Here is an 18,475-nt window from a genome sequence, read left to right as displayed (position 1 = left end):
CAGAGTTAAAGATCGGTACTATCAATGTAAGAAGCCTGAATGGCAAAGAAATGGAGCTAGCTGAGGAATTAGATAAGTACCAGATCGACATAATAGGGGTGACTGAAACAAAAAAGACCAAAACTGGTGAGATCTTTCTGAGCAATAAATACAAAATGTTATATTCAGGCAATGACAATCAAGGAAAAGAAGGAGTAGCCATAGTATTCAACACAAAATACGAGGCTAAGCTTCTTGAATGGCAGTCAGTCTCAAGTAGAGTAATGTGGGCAAATATGAGAATGGGGAACTGGACAATGAGACTTATTTGTGCCTATGGTCCCACAGAAGGGTCTACTACGGTAGAAGAGGAGGAATTTTTTGAGGCTTTAGAAAAAGCAACTGACACAATGAAAAAGGAAAAGTTGGTCCTTGTTGGGGATCTAAATAGTAGAGTAGGAAATGATTGTGAGAGACACAAAAATATTTTGGGAAAATTTGGAGAAAAGAGCAAAGCTAATAATAATGGCAAATATCTGTTGGATTTCTGCTCAGGAAATGGACTGGTTATTACTAACACCATGTTCCAACATAAAAATGTGCACAAATTCACATGGAGAGAAGAGGCTAGGAATAAGAAAAGTCTCATTGACTATGTTATTGTTGATAGTGATGTTTTCCTACTGGTGCAGGACACCAGAGTGTACAGAGGATTTGAAATTGGAAGTGATCACTATTTAGTCTTGAGCAGGATAAAATTGAATTTCATATTGAAAAGAATGACATGTAAGAAAGTTTTAAAGCGAATAAAAGTTGAGCAGCTCTCAGATGTGAACTGTAGACTAAAATACAGAAATATTATTGAAAAGAAAATGAAAGAGTTTGAGAACAGGAATCAAACCTTGGAGATTCAGTGGCAAACTCTGAAGAAAATATTGATCGATTCTGCCAGAGAGGCATGTGGTGAGGTTGTCTGTAAGGATAAAAAAATCAGAACTCCCTGGTGGACACCGGAAGTTAAAGAGGCAGTGAAGGAAAAGAAGAAAGCATATCAAAAGTTCCTTGCAAATAAGTCAGCTTTTACTCTTTCAGAATACAGAGACAAATGTAAGAAAGCTAAACTGTGTAAAACTAGCTAAACAAAAGTCATGGGAGGACTTTGGCAAGAATATAGAAAATAAATATCAAGAAGGTGGCAAAATATTCTGGAGGTTGTTGAAGAAGCTTAGGAATGGAGGAAAGAGTGCTGTAAAAGGAATTAGAGATGATAAAGGTGAAATGAAAACAGGAGAAAAAGATATCCTTGAAGTATGGAGTAATTACTTTGAAGAACTGCTAAATGAAACAAGCAGTGATGACAGCACAGTGGTAAAAAACACTGACCAGGCATGCGGTCAGGAATACGTATCCATACTTGAGGTAGAAAAAGCCATCAAAGGCTTGAAATGTGGAAAGGCAGCAGGAGTAGATGATATTCGACCAGGAATGCTGAAGTATGGTGGTATAAGAGTCTTACAGTGGCTGCACTGCATAGTTCAGAAAGCCTGGACTGAGGGACGAATTCCCGTTGATTGGAGTAGAACTCTCATAGTACCCATATATAAAAAGGGAAATAAAACTGAATGTGAGAATTACAGAGGTATTTCCCTACTGAGTGTTCGTGGCAAGATCTATGCAAGTATACTTGAGAAACGGTTGAGAAGAATTGTGGAAGAAAAGCTTGGTGAAGAACAAGCTGGATTCAGGCCAAATAGAGGCTGTCAGGATCAGTTATTCACTTTACGACAAATAGTCGAGAAAGCATGGGAATATAACAAAGATCTGTATTTAAGTTTTGTTATCTGGAAAAGGCATATGACAAGGTGCCAAGAGAGAAGCTATTCAATACGCTGCAGTTATATGGTGTCAATGGGGCATTATATCAAGCAATACTTAGTCTTTATTTGAGTTGTGAGTCAGCAGTTAGAATTAAAGGAAGTACAGGAAGATGGTTTAATGTTAAATCTGGTGTGAGACAAGGATGTACATTATCCCCTCTGTTATTCATTATCTATATGGATCACATTATGAAGGAATGTGGTATTAAACCTGATATCAAAATTGGAGATGTTAATGTCAGCTCTTTGCTTTATGCGGATGATGTTATACTTCTAAATAAATCCGCTACAAGTCTGCAAGATTCTCTGACTAAATTGAATAGCTGTTGTAATAGATATGGTATGAAGGTCAGCAATAAAAAGACAAAGCCAATGAAAATAGGCAGAATCATTGAAAATGTCAACTGTGTTGTGAATGGAGAACCTGTGGAACAAGTGAAACATTTCAGCTACTTAGGCACAATTTTTACTGAAGATGGTAAACTAAATATAGAAATAGACAACAGAATCAGCAAAGCTGGTATGGTGGGAAGTCAATTGAATAAATTCATATGGAATAAGAAAGAAATTAGTCGGAACACTAAATTAGCTGTATACAAGACTGTGTTCAAACCAGTTTTAACTTATGGATCTGAGAGCTGGGTCAGAAGTAAAACACTTGACCAAAGACTAGAGACCGCAGATATGAGAGTCCCGAGAAAGATTATAGGCGTGAACAGATGGCATCAATGGCAATATCATATTAAAAATGAGGATATTAGGAAAGAACTTGACATTGTCAGCATCCAGGAATGCGTTAGCAGAGCTAATCTCAGATGGTATGGTCACTTAAATAGAATGGGAGAGGAATGATTAGCAAAACAAGTGTTCTCTGCCAGGTTGGCAGGAAAACGACCCAGAGGAAGACCAAGATATAGGTGGATTGATACGGTACAAAGTGCCTTAGACGATAGAAATATAAGATCTGATAATGTTGGAGTCTTGACAAGTAACAGACTGATTTGGAGGAAATTGTAGATAGGAAGTTAGTAATGATGTAATTTTTTCATATAGTACTGTCATATCCTGTACACCCCTTGAGGGTACATGGCAGGAATTTGATGATGATGATGATGAAATCTCATTTTATCTGGGAATTTGAGTGTTATCAAAAATAATACTTGGGGAAAATGTTTTTTGTGAAAAATAAAGACAGAACTGGGTTTTACTAGCGTTAGATGAGGTTATCTGAACCCCATTGGAGGATGGCTTGGAGGTCAGAATTAAGGGCAGTTGTGGTTGATGTTCTGTAGGTTGAAGCGAGTTATGTAGAGTGAGGTTAGTCAAATGAAAGGGAGGAGTGCACTGGGTTGTCATCTGCAAGACTATTGGGTTTGAGGTTAACTGAAGTAGGTCATTGATATACAAAATGAAGAGGGTCGGTGAGAGAACTGAACCTTGTGGTACCCCAGCATTAGTTGGATGGTGAGAGGATAAGGAGGTGTCTAGCGTCACATAATGTGTATCCAGACAGAAAGCTGGCAATCCATCTGCAGAAGTCCTGAGACATTCCAAAAGATAGGAGATTACTTAGTAAGCCTTTGAGCCAGACCGGTCAAAGATTTTAGAGATATAAAGTGCAACCACTTGGGATTAGCCAAATTTCTCCATGGCATTTGTCCAAAGTTGGGTGATGTATGAGAGTAGATCTCCTGTTGATCGGCATCGACGGAATCCGTACTGGTGGTCGCTTAATAGCTGAGTACCTTCAAGGTAGAGTAGGAGTTCAGAATTGATGGTTTTCTCCATCACTTTAGATATGTCGGTAGTTCAATTTCATCAATTTGTCACCCTTTTTAGGAATGGATTGAATATATATTTCCAAGCTTTGGGATATATACCACTGGAGTAAGAGAGTATGTACAGGTGGCATAGGATAAGAGAGTATGTACAGGTGTGCATAAGTTCTTGTGCACAGACCTTCAGGACAATTGGAGGAATGCTGGTTGGGAGACTTTGTGTCTAATTTAGACAACAGGTTTATGATTGCTTTCTGGCAAAAGGATACAGAGGGCATTGTATGTTCTGCAGTTGTAATGACTGGGGGGGTGTTTGCCATGCCATTGTCAGTTATGCGTGCATTGGAGGCAAAGTATGAAGCCAGGAGATTAGCTTTTTCTGTGGGTGATGTTGCAATCGAGCCATCTGGGTATGATAGAAGTGGGAATAGTGTAGGGCAAAAGTTAGGACCAATTGCTTTGGCAAGAGACCAAAAGGCATGATTGATGTTTGGACAGGTTGCAAGTTTCCTGCTTTTTGCCTGTTCAAATTCTGTTTTCGAAGCATTTATAATTTTCTTGCATCTGTTTTGGGCTTCAGTATAGGCATTGAAGGAGGATGGAGTTCTTGATTTGAGCCACTTGTGGTATGCTTGATTTTTATTTGTACAGCCTTGGCACATCTTTTGGAGAACTTGGGTTTAGATAGGCAATAGCAGTTCAGAGAAGTGTGGGGAATGTATGTTTTCATGCCAGTGAGGATTATTTTGGTGATGCGTTTGCTTGGATTGGAGGACCCGAAACAACAGTCCAACAAATCAAGCATACCACAAGTGGCTCAAATGAAGCATAGTGGTCTTGGAGGTTGTCCCATTTGGCACTGTTATAATGCCAAACTACCGTGGGAGTGACTTGTAAGCGTTGTTGCATGGGGAGGAGATGAGGTTGTGGTCAGAATTACTGGGGGAGGGGGCTCACTACATTCACTGCATATTTGGAAGGGTAAGGAAGAGATCTAGGGTATTTGGCGAGTGGTTTGGGTTATCTGGTATTCTGGTTGACTTTTGGACAATTTGTGTAAGGTTGTTAGTGATGGCAAATGTTTCATCTCTACCTGCAGGATCTGTACAACTGGAAGAGGTTATATGGTGTTATGGACATTAAAATCACCTGGGATGATAATTTCGTTGTTAGGAGAGTGGGACTGGAGAAAATCAACTTTTAAGCAGAGGAAATTAAAGAGCTCAGAGTGGTTGGTATTAGGAGAGCGATAGAGACAGCAGATGAATTTAATTGAGTGAGGGAGGGATATTTTCAACCAAAGGTCAAAGTTGGGCAATTCTAGGTTAGGTTGTCTGGCAGGGTATCTCAGAGGGGGTATATGCGCAGATGCCACCCTTGGGTAGAAAGGAGTTAAATAGTGTATAGTTTGGAAGGTTGAGATAGATGTGCGATTTGAGTTTTTGTTAAAGAGTAGGGGGTGTTTGGTGGACTCCAGACGGTAGTTGACACTTAAGGTTGGAGTTGAGGCCACGGATGTTGAAGTGACATATGCAAGGCATGGATTTGACCGCAGGGGTTTTGTGCATTTCCTGTGCAGTGCCTGAATGCTGGTCTCCTTGGTGGTTACTAGTGGTGTCTCGTGATTTTTTCAGTAGTTTGGTTTATTTGTAGTCTATGATCCAACTGGTGTCTCCATTTTGGTATTTTCTTGTAGTTGTCTTCAGAGTTGACATCTTTGTTCCCTCTGGGCAAAAATCCAGTCAAGCACGTACGCATGATTGGGGGCAAGTGTCCTTTAGCTTGTCATATATTGTCCTTATTAGTTTGGATGTGTTTGTCAGCGTGTCACAAGTCACTTTCATGAGACATGGAAAGTTCGTTCCATCCTTTCTTTTGTTTATGGGTCTGAAACAATGGCATTTGATATTTCTATATTTCTTTTGAAGTCTTCCAAATTAAAATTAGTGATAGCAGAATAGTAGACACATTCATAGTTAGACCATCTTTCTACAGATTACTTGATTTGAGTTTTGTATTTTTCACAAAAAAAGTAATAAAACCACTTGCAAAAAATCAAAATGCTTGTTTTGAAAAAAAAAAAAATATTTTTTTCTCATTTTGAATTCCTATTGCAGAAAGGCTGTTTTGAAGTTAAGTTTTCATGATGTTGGCTATTTTTTCCCCTGTTAATTTTTGATAGTAATGACTTATGACACAAGAACAAAATAGATTGATTTGATTTCAAACCGGCATCCTTCGAGTGCACACACTTGTCAGAACATAAGATATCCAAGTAATTCTGACCTGTTTTCACATACTTGATTGTAGTGTGGAATCTTGTTCTGTGGTGAATGGTTTTGTGCTCTGATGATGATAGTTTGGAATACAGTGAAATAACAACAGTAATAAATTATATGTTTGTGCTTGTGTGGTGTTATGAGTTGGTGCCATTAAATAATTAGCATGATTTAAAAGGAAATAGATGAATAGCTTTGAGGCCTGAAAGTTCAGCATTTTCTGCTTAAAATAACTTGTAGTTTTTTTTTGTTTTTTTTTTCAAAATGAAATGGTTCTGGCAATGTCTTGACTTCAGTAGTTCATATTTTTTACATTAAAAAAAAATTCATCTGCACATTAACTGAATTTAAAGTTATGATGCTTAAAATTAGTTATTTTTAAACTTTCAGTTATAAACCTTATTTTTGAATAATTACTTTTATATTGGTCTGATTCCATTACAGTTGGATGGTATTATGGTTAAGTAAGTTCCTGGTTATTTTATTTATTTTTTACCCTTCTTAACAAAATAAGTATTTCATTTAGTGAAATACTAATACTGAGTAGCTTTGTTAGTTAAACAAGTTTGTTTAATGCAGTAATACCTCGCTTTTTTTTGTTTCGACATGAACATTTGACTGCCTCCCAGTCTACTTGCATGCTGCTTTGTTCTTACAACAATAGCTATTCTAATTGCACAAATTAACTATGTTTACCTAACATACTATATATGACCAGCTATGACCTTAAACATATTTGTAAGGTTCTGCATAAGAACCTTTAAAACAATGCATGCCAATTTTTCACTTATGGAAATTTGTGATTTATTATTACCTGCAAATTTTCCAGCAGCTACCTATTGCTGCCCACACTGAGGTTTAATTCAGATTACTTCCTGTCCTTCAGGAATTCATCTTCTGTTTATAACAGTTATGAGAAACAAGTGTTTTGCAGTATGCTCCATATTTCAGGAATATATCCTGAGCTTGTGGCAAGGTATTACTGTATATAACTACATTTACATTACTGTAATCATGTAAATAATGAAATGCTGTTTTTAGCTAACAGTAACTGGGCTGCAACAGACCTTGGAGGCTATAATCAAGGAAGATATTTCCATCCAGGATCTTTATCATGCTGTGTTATCACAAAAGAATATGGGCTTTCCTAGTATGTAATTTTTAATAAGCAGTTTACAATTAATTTGTAATGCATCTTTTTCTGGTTAAAATTCATTTTATCCTTTAACACGTTCATGTCAGGGCAATAGTAGCTTGCTTGCTGCAAACCTAACCATCTGTCAAAGGAGGGAAATTACCAGCAATTTTGTACCTGTGTGTTGTCGGATGCATCACTTTTCATAATGGTTTCTTTGATTGTAACTAATCCCACATTGAGAGGGATAGGTGAAAAGAAATGCTCTTTTCAGAATATATTACAAAACAATAAGAGAAGAATATTTGATTATTAGTTACTATGCATCTTTTAGTAAATCAAGTATATATTCCTAATATATTAGGAAGAGAAAGAACAGGTGTGAATATAAATACTTTTACAGTATTGTAAAATGGATTGAGAATAATATCTGTGATGATATATGTGCACTTGCATTATAAGTATCGGAGGGGTGAGGAGTAAAGAATACGTGATCCTATACTTTCATATTTGCATTTGTGATGACATAATTAAAAAAAAAAAACTTATGACTAGATGGAAAGGGATTTGATTTGTTTACAAAATATTAATCTAACGGCCACTATACCGCTAACCCAAGAAAAACAAATACAGTAATACCCCAACTTACGTGAATCTGGAGTTACACGGTTTCTTATATGTACGTATTCCTTCACGCCTCACCACTAGTCATATCTTTCTGGCGATGGCCACATTCGCCAGTGTCGCACATGCTGTGAACAAGCACTAACGTGTTTTGCACGGTCTTCATTCATACACGATTTTTATAGTCTACAAACCTTGCGATTGTTTAATGTTATGTTCTTGATAAAAATTTTATCACATAAAAAATAATGTTGTCCAAGAGAAACAAGTCCGATTCTTCTACAGCTAGCAAGAAAAGGAAAACATTGACTTTGGCAACAAAACTCAACATTATTAAGGATTTTGAAGGTAGAATGAAAATTTGTGAGCTAGCAAAGAAGTTTGATCTGCAGGATTCCACATTAAGAACAATCATAAAAGATAAAGAAAGAATTCTTGCTGCTGTGAAAAAATGCTCAATCATTGAATTCAAGCATAATTTGTAAATGTCATGGGATTATTGGTGATATGGAAACGATGCTTAAATTATGGTATGATAATCAAGTGAGAGTAAAAATTGTCCAGTTGATCAAACGACAATATGTAGCCAAGCCGAGCTGATTTTTGAGAGGCTAAAAAGTAGAAGCAGGAGAAGTGGCCAAAGAAGAAAATTTCATGGCTAGTAATGGTTGGTTCAACCGATTTAAAAATTGCTGTAACTGGCACGCCATCGCAGAGAGTGGAGAGGCGGCAAGCGCTGATAAAGAGGCTATGCCTTCTTTCCCTGAGACACTTAAGGCTATCATCGAGGAAAGTAGCTATAGCAATCAAACCAAATTTAATGTAGACGAGACCAGCTTGTTCTGGAAAAAGATGCCTAAGAGAACTTTCATCACATGTGAAGAAAAAACGTTTCCTGGCTTTAAGGCTTCCAAAGACTGGTTGGCAGTAATGCTTGGTGGAAATGCAGTTGGTGATTGCAAGTTCAAACCTCTTAATTTATCGCTCCAAAAATCCAAGAGCTCTAAAAAAATCTAAAGCTGGCTTGCTAGTGATTTGGAAGTCAAATTCTAAAGCTTGGGTGACAGCTTCTATTTTTGAAGGCTGGTTTGGTCACCACTTCATACCTGAAGTTGAACGTTATTGCCAGTTTAAAAAAAAAATTCTGTTTAAAGTTATGTTCATGCACCTGGTCACCCTCCTGCAACTTTAATTGATTTTGATCCACATGTAAAAGTTGTTTTCTTGCCTCCAAATACAACCAGCTTACTTCAACTGATGGACCAAGGAGTTATCAACTCGTTTGCAAGTCTGAATGAAGCTATGAGGCAAAATGAGCAACTGTCTGTTAAAGAGTTTTGGAAACAGTTTAATGTTTTAGATGCTGTAAGGATTATTAGAGATTTTTGGGGTGAAATTTCCCCAAAACCCTTGAATGGTGTCTTCCTTTTTTTAAATGTGAAACGGAAATGTTGCCAGAAACTGATCAAGTTGCTTATGCAATAGAAGAAGAAGTTGTCAACTTGCCAGGCAATTAGATTTAGAAGTAGACAGTGAAGATGTCAGCGAGCTGTTAGACTCGCATAACAAGGAGCTTACAATCGATGAGTTCATAGAGATGTGTGAGCAAAGTGCTACTGAAGAGACCAAAACCTCAGATCCAGTTCTACCAGAAAAGCACATGACAATTGCAAAATTAACAGAAAGGTCTCAGCTTAATTAAGAAAGGTTTACAGATTTTGGAGGACATAAATTCTAACGAGGAACGAATTGTAGCCACAAGGCAAAGAATAAAATCATTGGCTTGCTACAAAGTAATTTTGCATGACAAGAAAAAGACATTATGCCATCAGACAAATCTATTAGATTTTATGAAACCATCGACATTGAAATAACTTTCTTTTTTTATGTACGAAAAACTACAATTATGATTATATTTCTTAAAAAATATAGGTGTTTTTTGTAAACCTTTGGTCCCAATTAACTAATATTTTGTATGTTTGTATATATAAATTACATGCAAAATTATACCTTGAGTTAATTGAATTCAACTTATGTGCTTTTTGTTGGTCCCACCTACCGTGTAACTTCGTGGTTTTACTATGGTTTTATTGTATCAATTAAGAGACAACTGGGATAAAAACGGTAATACTTAATGAAACATGTCCCCTGCCACAGAAACTATGCTGCATAGATCCAAATAAAACTGTTTGCTGTATTACAAACACAGCATTAGACTGAAAACAATTGTCCTAACATTTGTCCAAATTTTCAGTTACATGAAATAAGTGTTTGTTTGATTGCATTTGAAATTTTCAATGTCATTAAGACATCACAAATGCTAATTTCAAAGAAAATTCTACCAAAAGAGTTGCAACTAGCATGCTGTGTAAACTTAGTGTCAGTGAGGCTTGCCAGCCTGACGTGGAAATGGCAATAAAATTTTACGTAAAGACTTGCAACTAACATGCCATGTGAACTTTACATCAGTTCAGTCCACCCTCATGACATAGAAGCAGCATTCAAGCAATAATGAGAAGTCCTGTCAATACGATAAACGTGTGAAACACTTCTCGACGTGAACGTGTTAAAAAAAAATCCATTTTTAAGCTATTTGTAATTCAGCTTCCATCAATTATTATTATAGGAATAATTTTCAGTAATATCTTTTAAACATATTTTAAATGTTAAGTGCAGTTTTGTATTTTCTGTAGTGGGATTAATGTATTTTTGTAATATTATACCTAGCTGAGGCAAACATTACTTTCTGCAGATATTTTATTAATTATGAAACTGATATTAAATCAATTATTTTCAAAGTATGAATTTAGCTGAAATATTTCAGTGAAAAGTGAATATTACTGCTAAATAATTAATGTTTTAGTTGCAGAATAAAGGTGACAGAATCCATTATGCAATTTGATAAAAAATCCAACTGCATATTTGATATACTTTATAATCTTATAAGGGTAAAATGGGTAAGACCTACATATAATCTATAAAGAATGTAGAGAATTTATCAGAATCTGACTCATGTCCACTGCTCACCTGGTGTACTGTTCTAAATTCTGAATGAATGAGAATGGACTGGCAGTTTGAGATTCACTCATCAAAATTACATTTTGCATCAGCTTAAGCTGCAAACAGACATAGTGATAAAATAAGTCATGCCAGCTTGGATGTTGCCTGATTAAACAAGGCTTCTGTTTGTCACAGAACCAAAGCCAACAGTGACTGGAACAAACTCATCCTCAGCAGAATTGAAGATAAGTGTTTTATCATTGTGTCAGTAGAAAAAGGTGTATCATATGAAGTATGATTAGTTGGCTATTTGGAGTTATGGTTGAACTAAGGATGTGTGGCTAGTATAATATGTGTTAATTGCATATGTCTCTTGCTGGTTTGTTCTGTTTTGCAAAATGAAAAGCATGAATTTCCAGTGAGTGAAACTACCACCTTAGTATGAGACCAATGTAATTAGTGTTGCTGAGATAAGACAAAAATAGTAGAAGTAGATGTATTATTCAAACAGTATCAGTAACAAGTTTTCTTAATAGTGTGTTGCAATGTGTCACCTGCACTATTTTGTAATCAGAAATTGTGTGTGGGCACATGTGCAAGCATCTGATTTACCTGCGCCTATAAAGGAAAAAAAGATTATTCATAAGGTTAAGTTTGTACTATGAGTATCATTTAAGTATTCCATTTCTTTCTAATATGTTCACTTATCTTTATCTCTAAAATAAGATGAAAACTAATACAGAATAAACAATTGTTTAATAAGATGTAAAAAATAAGATAACATGATTATATAAAGAAACCTGTGGAGAATTCATGACTAAATAAACACACGTAAAACCACAGTAATAGGTTTTTTAATATGTAAATATTTTGACCTAAGTGTCTTAGGACATCGTCAGTACAGTTGGGAACAATACTAGGAATAACATACAGATAGGGAGCACGAATACAATGGAATCCAAATGCATGCAGCAGCGCTTTCTAGCATGGGCAGACAGGCAGATCTGTTCTTAAACACATCTCTGAACATCAAGACCACATCCGTCTCGAGCTGCAGAAATCCGGCCTCTCCCAACATGGAGTTGAAAACCCAAACCATAGGATCCACTGGGAAAAAGACCAAACTTCTACACAGATCTTCATACAAACATGAACATTTATATAAAGAAAGTGCTGAAGCCCTACTTCACAGACCCAATCTAAACCGCAATAATGTTCTTGCCATTCCTAAAGTATGGGAAATTGTCATGCAAAATTGTGTAAAATAATTCAATTTTAATGAATCTAAATTATCTAATGTTTTTTTTTTCCCCTAGTATTGTTCCCAACTGTATTAATGATCTCCTAAGACACTTAGGTCGAAATATTTACGTATTAAAAACCTATTACTGTGGTCTTACGTGTGTTTATTTAGTCAAGATAACATATAATTATACAAATATATTTTGCATATGAAAATCATAAGAGATTCTTTTTCTTTCACACACTCATCCATTTAAATTCAATTTCGGGAATAAATTCTGGACCAGGAATAAAAAGTCAACAAAATAAATTTAATTCTCTAAGAATAACTAGCTTTTTACTAGTCAGTAAACAACAAAATATACAGATTCCTTTAGTAATCTTTCCTCTCTATCAACAATTCCAATAAGCAATCTTCTCAAAATTAACCCTTTATGAAGTAAACTCCTCTAATTACTTTTCAAGATTATTACTCTACTCCAAACAAGTTAAGCATGAAAATAAAATACTTACACGAAACTGTTTGTTCTAAAGTTCTTTACACTTCATTGCATGAATTCAATTCCTTTTCTTGTCTGAATTAAAGTTCTCTTGTCTTCAGTATTCAGTAATATACATAGTATAAGCACACTGTTTAAAAGGAAAAAACACAACTTGTTGCTTGAAATAAAATTTTCATCTGGAAGAAGATACAGAAAAAATGCAGAGTTAAATAAACACCAGATGAAAGCTAGTACTAAAATTTGCTCTCTCCCAACTTTGAGTTACTGTATATTTCTTTACCACAACCAAAAAAGGGATGGGGGAAGAAATTTGAGGCTTTCTAGATTTTTAACCTCTAGTTGTACACCATTTGGAAGAAATACTTTCCAATAAATCTGTAGGTCTTTAAATACATTTTTACAACTCTTTCTCTTCTCAAAATGGCTGCCTGTAGCTGGACTGCTCCCACTTCTTTGCATGCTTCAAATTCCTGGTATTGACCAAAAATGTAATGCAGTACTTGAACCATGAATATCCACATGTTGTCTCTGCCACAATTATGAAATGCTGCCTAAGTTAGCAGTACTTTATGACAAAAACCAAAGTTATAAACCATTTTAATAACAATTTTATAAATGATTTATTAACATCAATTCTTTATTCTCTTTGCGGAGACAAAGACAAGTAAATTTATTTATATTGCTGATGTGACTGAGTATTAAATAAAAGCTGTTGCATTACAATGAATGGAGGGAGTGGGAAGAAATGTTACTTTTTATTATTATTATTATTATTAAGAATGCTTAATGTATAAATTACCTTAAAAAAAAAAAAGTGGCATCTGAATGAAAGTTGGATACTCCACAGATCACTTGGTAAGGGTATCGTTAAAGGGAGATATGTTATGGTATACACGTATACTTTGAAGTTACAAGAGAAATAATTAGACCAATCTGTAATGACTGGTGTCTGTGCAGTTAGCCTAGTGGCTATGCGCTTCGCAACCATATGCCTGGGGAAGGAGTGTCCTAGGTTCGATTCCCGTCGGTGACGTGAGGAGCTGAAGGATCTTCTTCAGCCATAGCCAAGTTAGTCAGCCTTGGGCGTGGACAGCAGGGTTTTTCCACCAGTTTATTCTGGGGTTTTTCATCCTGCAAAGCAGGCAAACTGGCCTTGAGAACTCAACACTACAGGCCATAGGATACACCGGGGCATAAGGCTGACCACCTTATCCTGTAAACGGAGTGAGGTCCGATGATCAATGGACCCTCGACACCGCAAGGTAAAAGAGGGTATAGGGAAGATGAGATGAGATGATGTAATGACTGGTTTATTTGGATTTTAACAAAGCCTTTGTTTTGACCACACATATAGAGAACCCTTGACACTTCTGTGCATGGCAGAAAAAGGTGAATCCATTCCAATAATAGGGTAGTCAATATTTCAATGGGATGAGTGTTTATTATGGCATGTTGAAAAATTATTTTTTCTTTTATGAACGTTCTAGCTTTTAAAGTGGTAACTATTGTGCTTGTATAAAAGTTGAAAGATTTTACTTATATATTTTACTTAATGTGATTTTGCGTGTTAGTGACATTCGTACACCCCTTATTTTTTTCTCCCCTTCAACATGAATTGACTCTTCTGGGCACTCTGCCAGCTACTGTTCTCTCAACTGTGAGCAGAATATTTATGAGCCTATGATCACCTAGTGAGATAAGAAAAGAAATTGGTTGATAGATTCCAGGAAGTTGCATTTAGAGTGCCTTCTTGGTGTTCATTGGTAATTGAGGTTCAAATATTGAGTAAAATTGTAAATTGCTTTAAGTCAGGCAAGAATAGTCAGTCAGCAATTCAAGCAAGAGCTTGAATGATTTGTTTTCATTTAATCTTAAAAAGATTGGAAGAGGGGATAGAGAAGTGCAGTAAACAATGTGATAAATGCAAACATATACAATTCATTGAGATAATGAGAAGAAATCTGAATAGACCGGACCAGCTTTAGAAAAAGTAAATGAATATAAAGACTTGGACACTGTTCGATAGGAAATTTAAGTTCAGAAATCCTGCTGGTAAGACAACTAATAAAGCCCAATAGATTATCATGGGTTTAATTACAGGAAGCTTCACTTGTATGACAGAAGGTAATGATACCATTATATAAATCTTTAGTTAAGGTATGAGAATCTGTAAATTAAAATCTTTTTTGCTCATTACAAAGTGTGTGTATGTGTACGTATCCATAAGTGTAGATGGAAATAGGAGGCATAATGAAAAAATAGTAGAGACGAGTGAAACCAAATATCCTTTTTTATGGTTAGGTCGTAAAATAAGTACACTAGATCAGTGCTTCCCAAACTTCTGGATGTCAGGGTCCCCTTTGCAAAAATTAAAATATTTCAGGGCCTCCCTCGAAAAAAAATCGTAATAGAGAGAGATAATATTTATTGTATTTATATTCAATACAAAACATACAGCGAATATTGCAAAAATCAAATGCATATATTACATTTTTTGCCTCTTGCCATTTGGTTCTGAAGACAATGCTGGCTGTTCTGGTAAAATATGAAATACTGTCCTTTTTTTTGAGCCTGTTTCTGCTTCTTCTGATTGTTCGGGATTTTTTTTTTTTATTTTTTATCAGCCACTTATCCGTCTCAGGGTTAAATTTTTTAACGTAGAATAGATCAAATAATATCACCACTTACCAATACCGGCACACCACAGACTGATAACATGAAATTAGTGAATATTACCTGAATAAGGGAATCCCCAGACCAGAAACATTTTTCTCTTGTGACCTTTCTCCCTTTAAGGTAATTAAGCCTAACACGAAACAGATAGCAAAGGTAGGTTATTAAAACGTGCATATGATTGGTGCGTTATTAACAAAAGATCGTGCAACCGAAAGATAAAAGCATTGCTGACAATTGAGTTGAAATGCTAACTCTCTTCAACCGAATTCCATATGTGAAACTGCCATAACATTCATTTTATATATATATTACTTAGTTTTAACACTTTTACGAATTTTAACACGTTCGGTTGAATTTTATTGCTGCCTTGGGAAATCGGACTCACACACATCTAATTAATAACAATAGTTTTTAGTTAGATAATGTGTTTGCCCATGTAACATGGTTTTGTTTCAGTCTATACAGCATAGTTTCTGTATGAGGGGACATGTGATTCATTAATTAGTGTTTTTATCCCACTTGTCTCTAATTGCACTATTTGTTCTGAGGAAAAATAACATCTGCAGGATGGAGGTAGCGGAGATGAGAATGCTTAGGTGGATGTGTGGTGTGACCAGAAAGGATCATCTGAGAAATGACTATATAAGGGGAATGGTGAAAGTTACGAACTTGGGAGCAAAGATATAGGAGGCAAGGTTGAGATGGTTTGGTCATGTGATGAGGAGGGAGGGAGAAATATATTACACAGACTCTTCTTACCTTATTCACTGGCATAATAAAAGTACTTGTTTTTATTGCCTCTGCAGTATAGTGGCTGTTAGGGAGGGTGTGTTGTTTACCACTACAATCGAGTTACTATCTCCCCACATGAACTTGTTTAAGCTTTTTTTCATGTGTGAAGTATATGCGAAACTTTTATTGGTAACAGAAAACTAGCTTGGATGACAGTGATAATATAAAACGAGTTTTGATATGTATATAAAGTCAATATCAACAGTCCCTGATTATGAACATGTGATGAAAGGGACAGGAATATTTGGAGCTTCCCTGGAGAGCATTCGAAGTAAATACAATTAACCACTGCTTTGAAATGAAACATGAATAAGCAATATTTACTAATATTCATTAAGTGCCGAAATACGCAGGAAGCAAAGTTTGTGAACCAACACCAATATGTGAATTCTTCCATTAAAATATAAAAAATAACAAAAACGAAATAATAAATAATAAAAGTTAAATACGTTTCTTTTAAAATAAAAAAAATCTACTTACTCTCAAAACATTTTAAATTTGTTTTCATTATTTCACGGTCCCCTCAACAAAACCTACGGCCCCCAAGGGAGTTGTGGCCCACAGTTTGGTAAGCGCTGCACTAGATGATGGCTATTTCCTTTGATTTTTTTTGTTATATTTACTGATCATTTTCTTTGTCACCTGATTGTGTTGTCATTTGTGGGGAAATGCAGTTCACTATAGTGATGATTTTCAGCTTTTACTGTTTATAATAGCAAACTTAAAATAAACAAAGTCTCTGCTTATTTTAAGTTGCAATTTTTGAAAATCTGTGTAAAAAAAAAAAAAACTAACACAGATTTTTAAAAATTGCAACTATCTCACACAATAATAAATTATGCAAACAGGACAGCAAAAATCTGTCAAAACAACCCAACAACCAAAACAAACTTCCCAACACAAAAATTTATCAAACTGCCATACATCCAGAACACATACAAAGCCCACAAATACATTTTCAAACATACTGACTATAAACTGGCATTCACCACAAACCAAAAATTGGCAACACTTCTAAAACCCACTAAACTTGCACACACAAAGAAATATTCGAACACCACAATGTAGTCTATAAATTTCCTTGCCAAAAAGACTGCGATATCACCTACACAGGTTTTACCATCAGGTCTTTATGGGCAAGACTACAAGAACACTTCTGTGACTGTAACATCCCTATTCCAGAACATTTAAAAACTAAAAAATGCAACATCAAAAAGAAAAATAGAATATAAAGTACAGGGAAAACAGAAATAGCAGTTCATGTCCTTGAACAGAAACATACCCTGCAAATCGACAAGGCCATCGTAATAGACAGACAAGACAACGAAACAATGCTTAGATAGCCAGAAAATGTGACGAGAACTCGAACAACATCCACCGACCCTACATGATCTCTGAGTGTTGGAAGCTCTATAACATAATAATTAGGTCACAACTCCAACCAATAGGCGATAGCACAAGCACTTCAAAGGCAGAAACACCAACTCCTACAAAAAAAGTGCTCCGCCCACCCTTAAAAATATATGTATATATTATATAAAATAATTTTCTTCTATTATGCTACATATATTTGTCTCTAAAATACATCTGCAATGCTCTAAGAATTCTTGAGTAAAAAGCCAATGACTTTGTAAAAAGGGGCACTCCTAAATGAAAGCAGGCAAATAGCCATAAAAAAAAATAGTTTTTAAGAGGAGTAACATGGGTGTTTTCCCAGAAATAATACCTATACGATAAGAATATTTTCTGTTTCCACACGTAATCCGCCACTCTCACTATATATATGAATAAATGTGTCCCCCCAATGCACTTCGTTAAAAATCCTCCAAGCAATAAATTGTTTTTATAACTATTAAATTAGCACTTTATTCTTCTCTACTAATGTCAAAAATTAACTCATCTTTCACAAGTAGGCAACTCACTAGGGAATTAGAGAAAATAGTCATTTCCTTGCCTTACCTTTCCTTAGACTGGTGAGGTTTGCTTCAAGTGTAAAATGTTGCTGCAATAGACCACTGACACTACGTACAGGGATCAACAAATGTGCTCCCAGATTCATCCATGGTGAGTAGCTGCAGACGGGACAATGTTTTTTTTATTTAATAAAAAATAACTTTCCAAACAAATGCCCATTCCGGTAACAAAAATTGCTGTAATTGTATTTCAAAAAAAAAAAAAAAAAATCTGATTTACTGTTCTTCCTGTTTTGAGAATCATTCCTTCTTGGAATTATTCTCAGAGGAAATGTTCTCCAGTGATACAACACCACAGATCGCTTTGCAGAGCTTCTGTTGACTTAAATAGGATGCATTAAAAATGTGGGGGGGGGGGTTGTCATGGTCGGGTATGTTTTTCCACGGCAGGCAGGATTCTGCATAATTTGCAGTTTAGTATATTTTAGAATATTTTATTCTAAAATATCCAAAATAAAATATTGTATTAGTATTCTAGGGACATTACTTCAATGGTTTCAATCTGACAAATTCAATGGTTAACTATTAACCATTAAATTATTAAGCTTAAATCTGAGGGTCAAGAGATTAGAAATAGTCTCCTGAATGAACAAGAGAAGGAACAGATGCCATCACCA

General features: G+C 35.5%; 1 protein-coding gene across 2 annotated transcripts in view; it reads left to right on the top strand.

The window, feature by feature from the left end:
- OstDelta (oligosaccharide transferase delta subunit) overlaps positions 1-18,475 on the top strand; it is a 196,836-nt gene that overhangs the window by 41,378 nt on the left and 136,983 nt on the right. For both annotated transcript variants that reach the window (XM_090392911.1, XM_090392912.1), the window contains exon 4: positions 6,955-7,063. In XM_090392911.1, coding sequence (XP_090249037.1) covers positions 6,955-7,063 — 109 coding nt within the window. The remainder of the gene's footprint in view (positions 1-6,954; positions 7,064-18,475) is intronic.

The sequence above is a fragment of the Typopeltis vanoorti genome, chromosome 5 (assembly GCF_054136105.1).
Source record: "Typopeltis vanoorti isolate ZY-2024b chromosome 5, IOZ_Tvanoo_1.0, whole genome shotgun sequence".
In the NCBI taxonomy this organism is placed as follows: domain Eukaryota; kingdom Metazoa; phylum Arthropoda; class Arachnida; order Uropygi; family Thelyphonidae; genus Typopeltis; species Typopeltis vanoorti.
The sequence above is the reverse complement of the archived record's forward strand: the minus strand, read 5'-3'. Positions and strand labels throughout refer to the sequence as shown.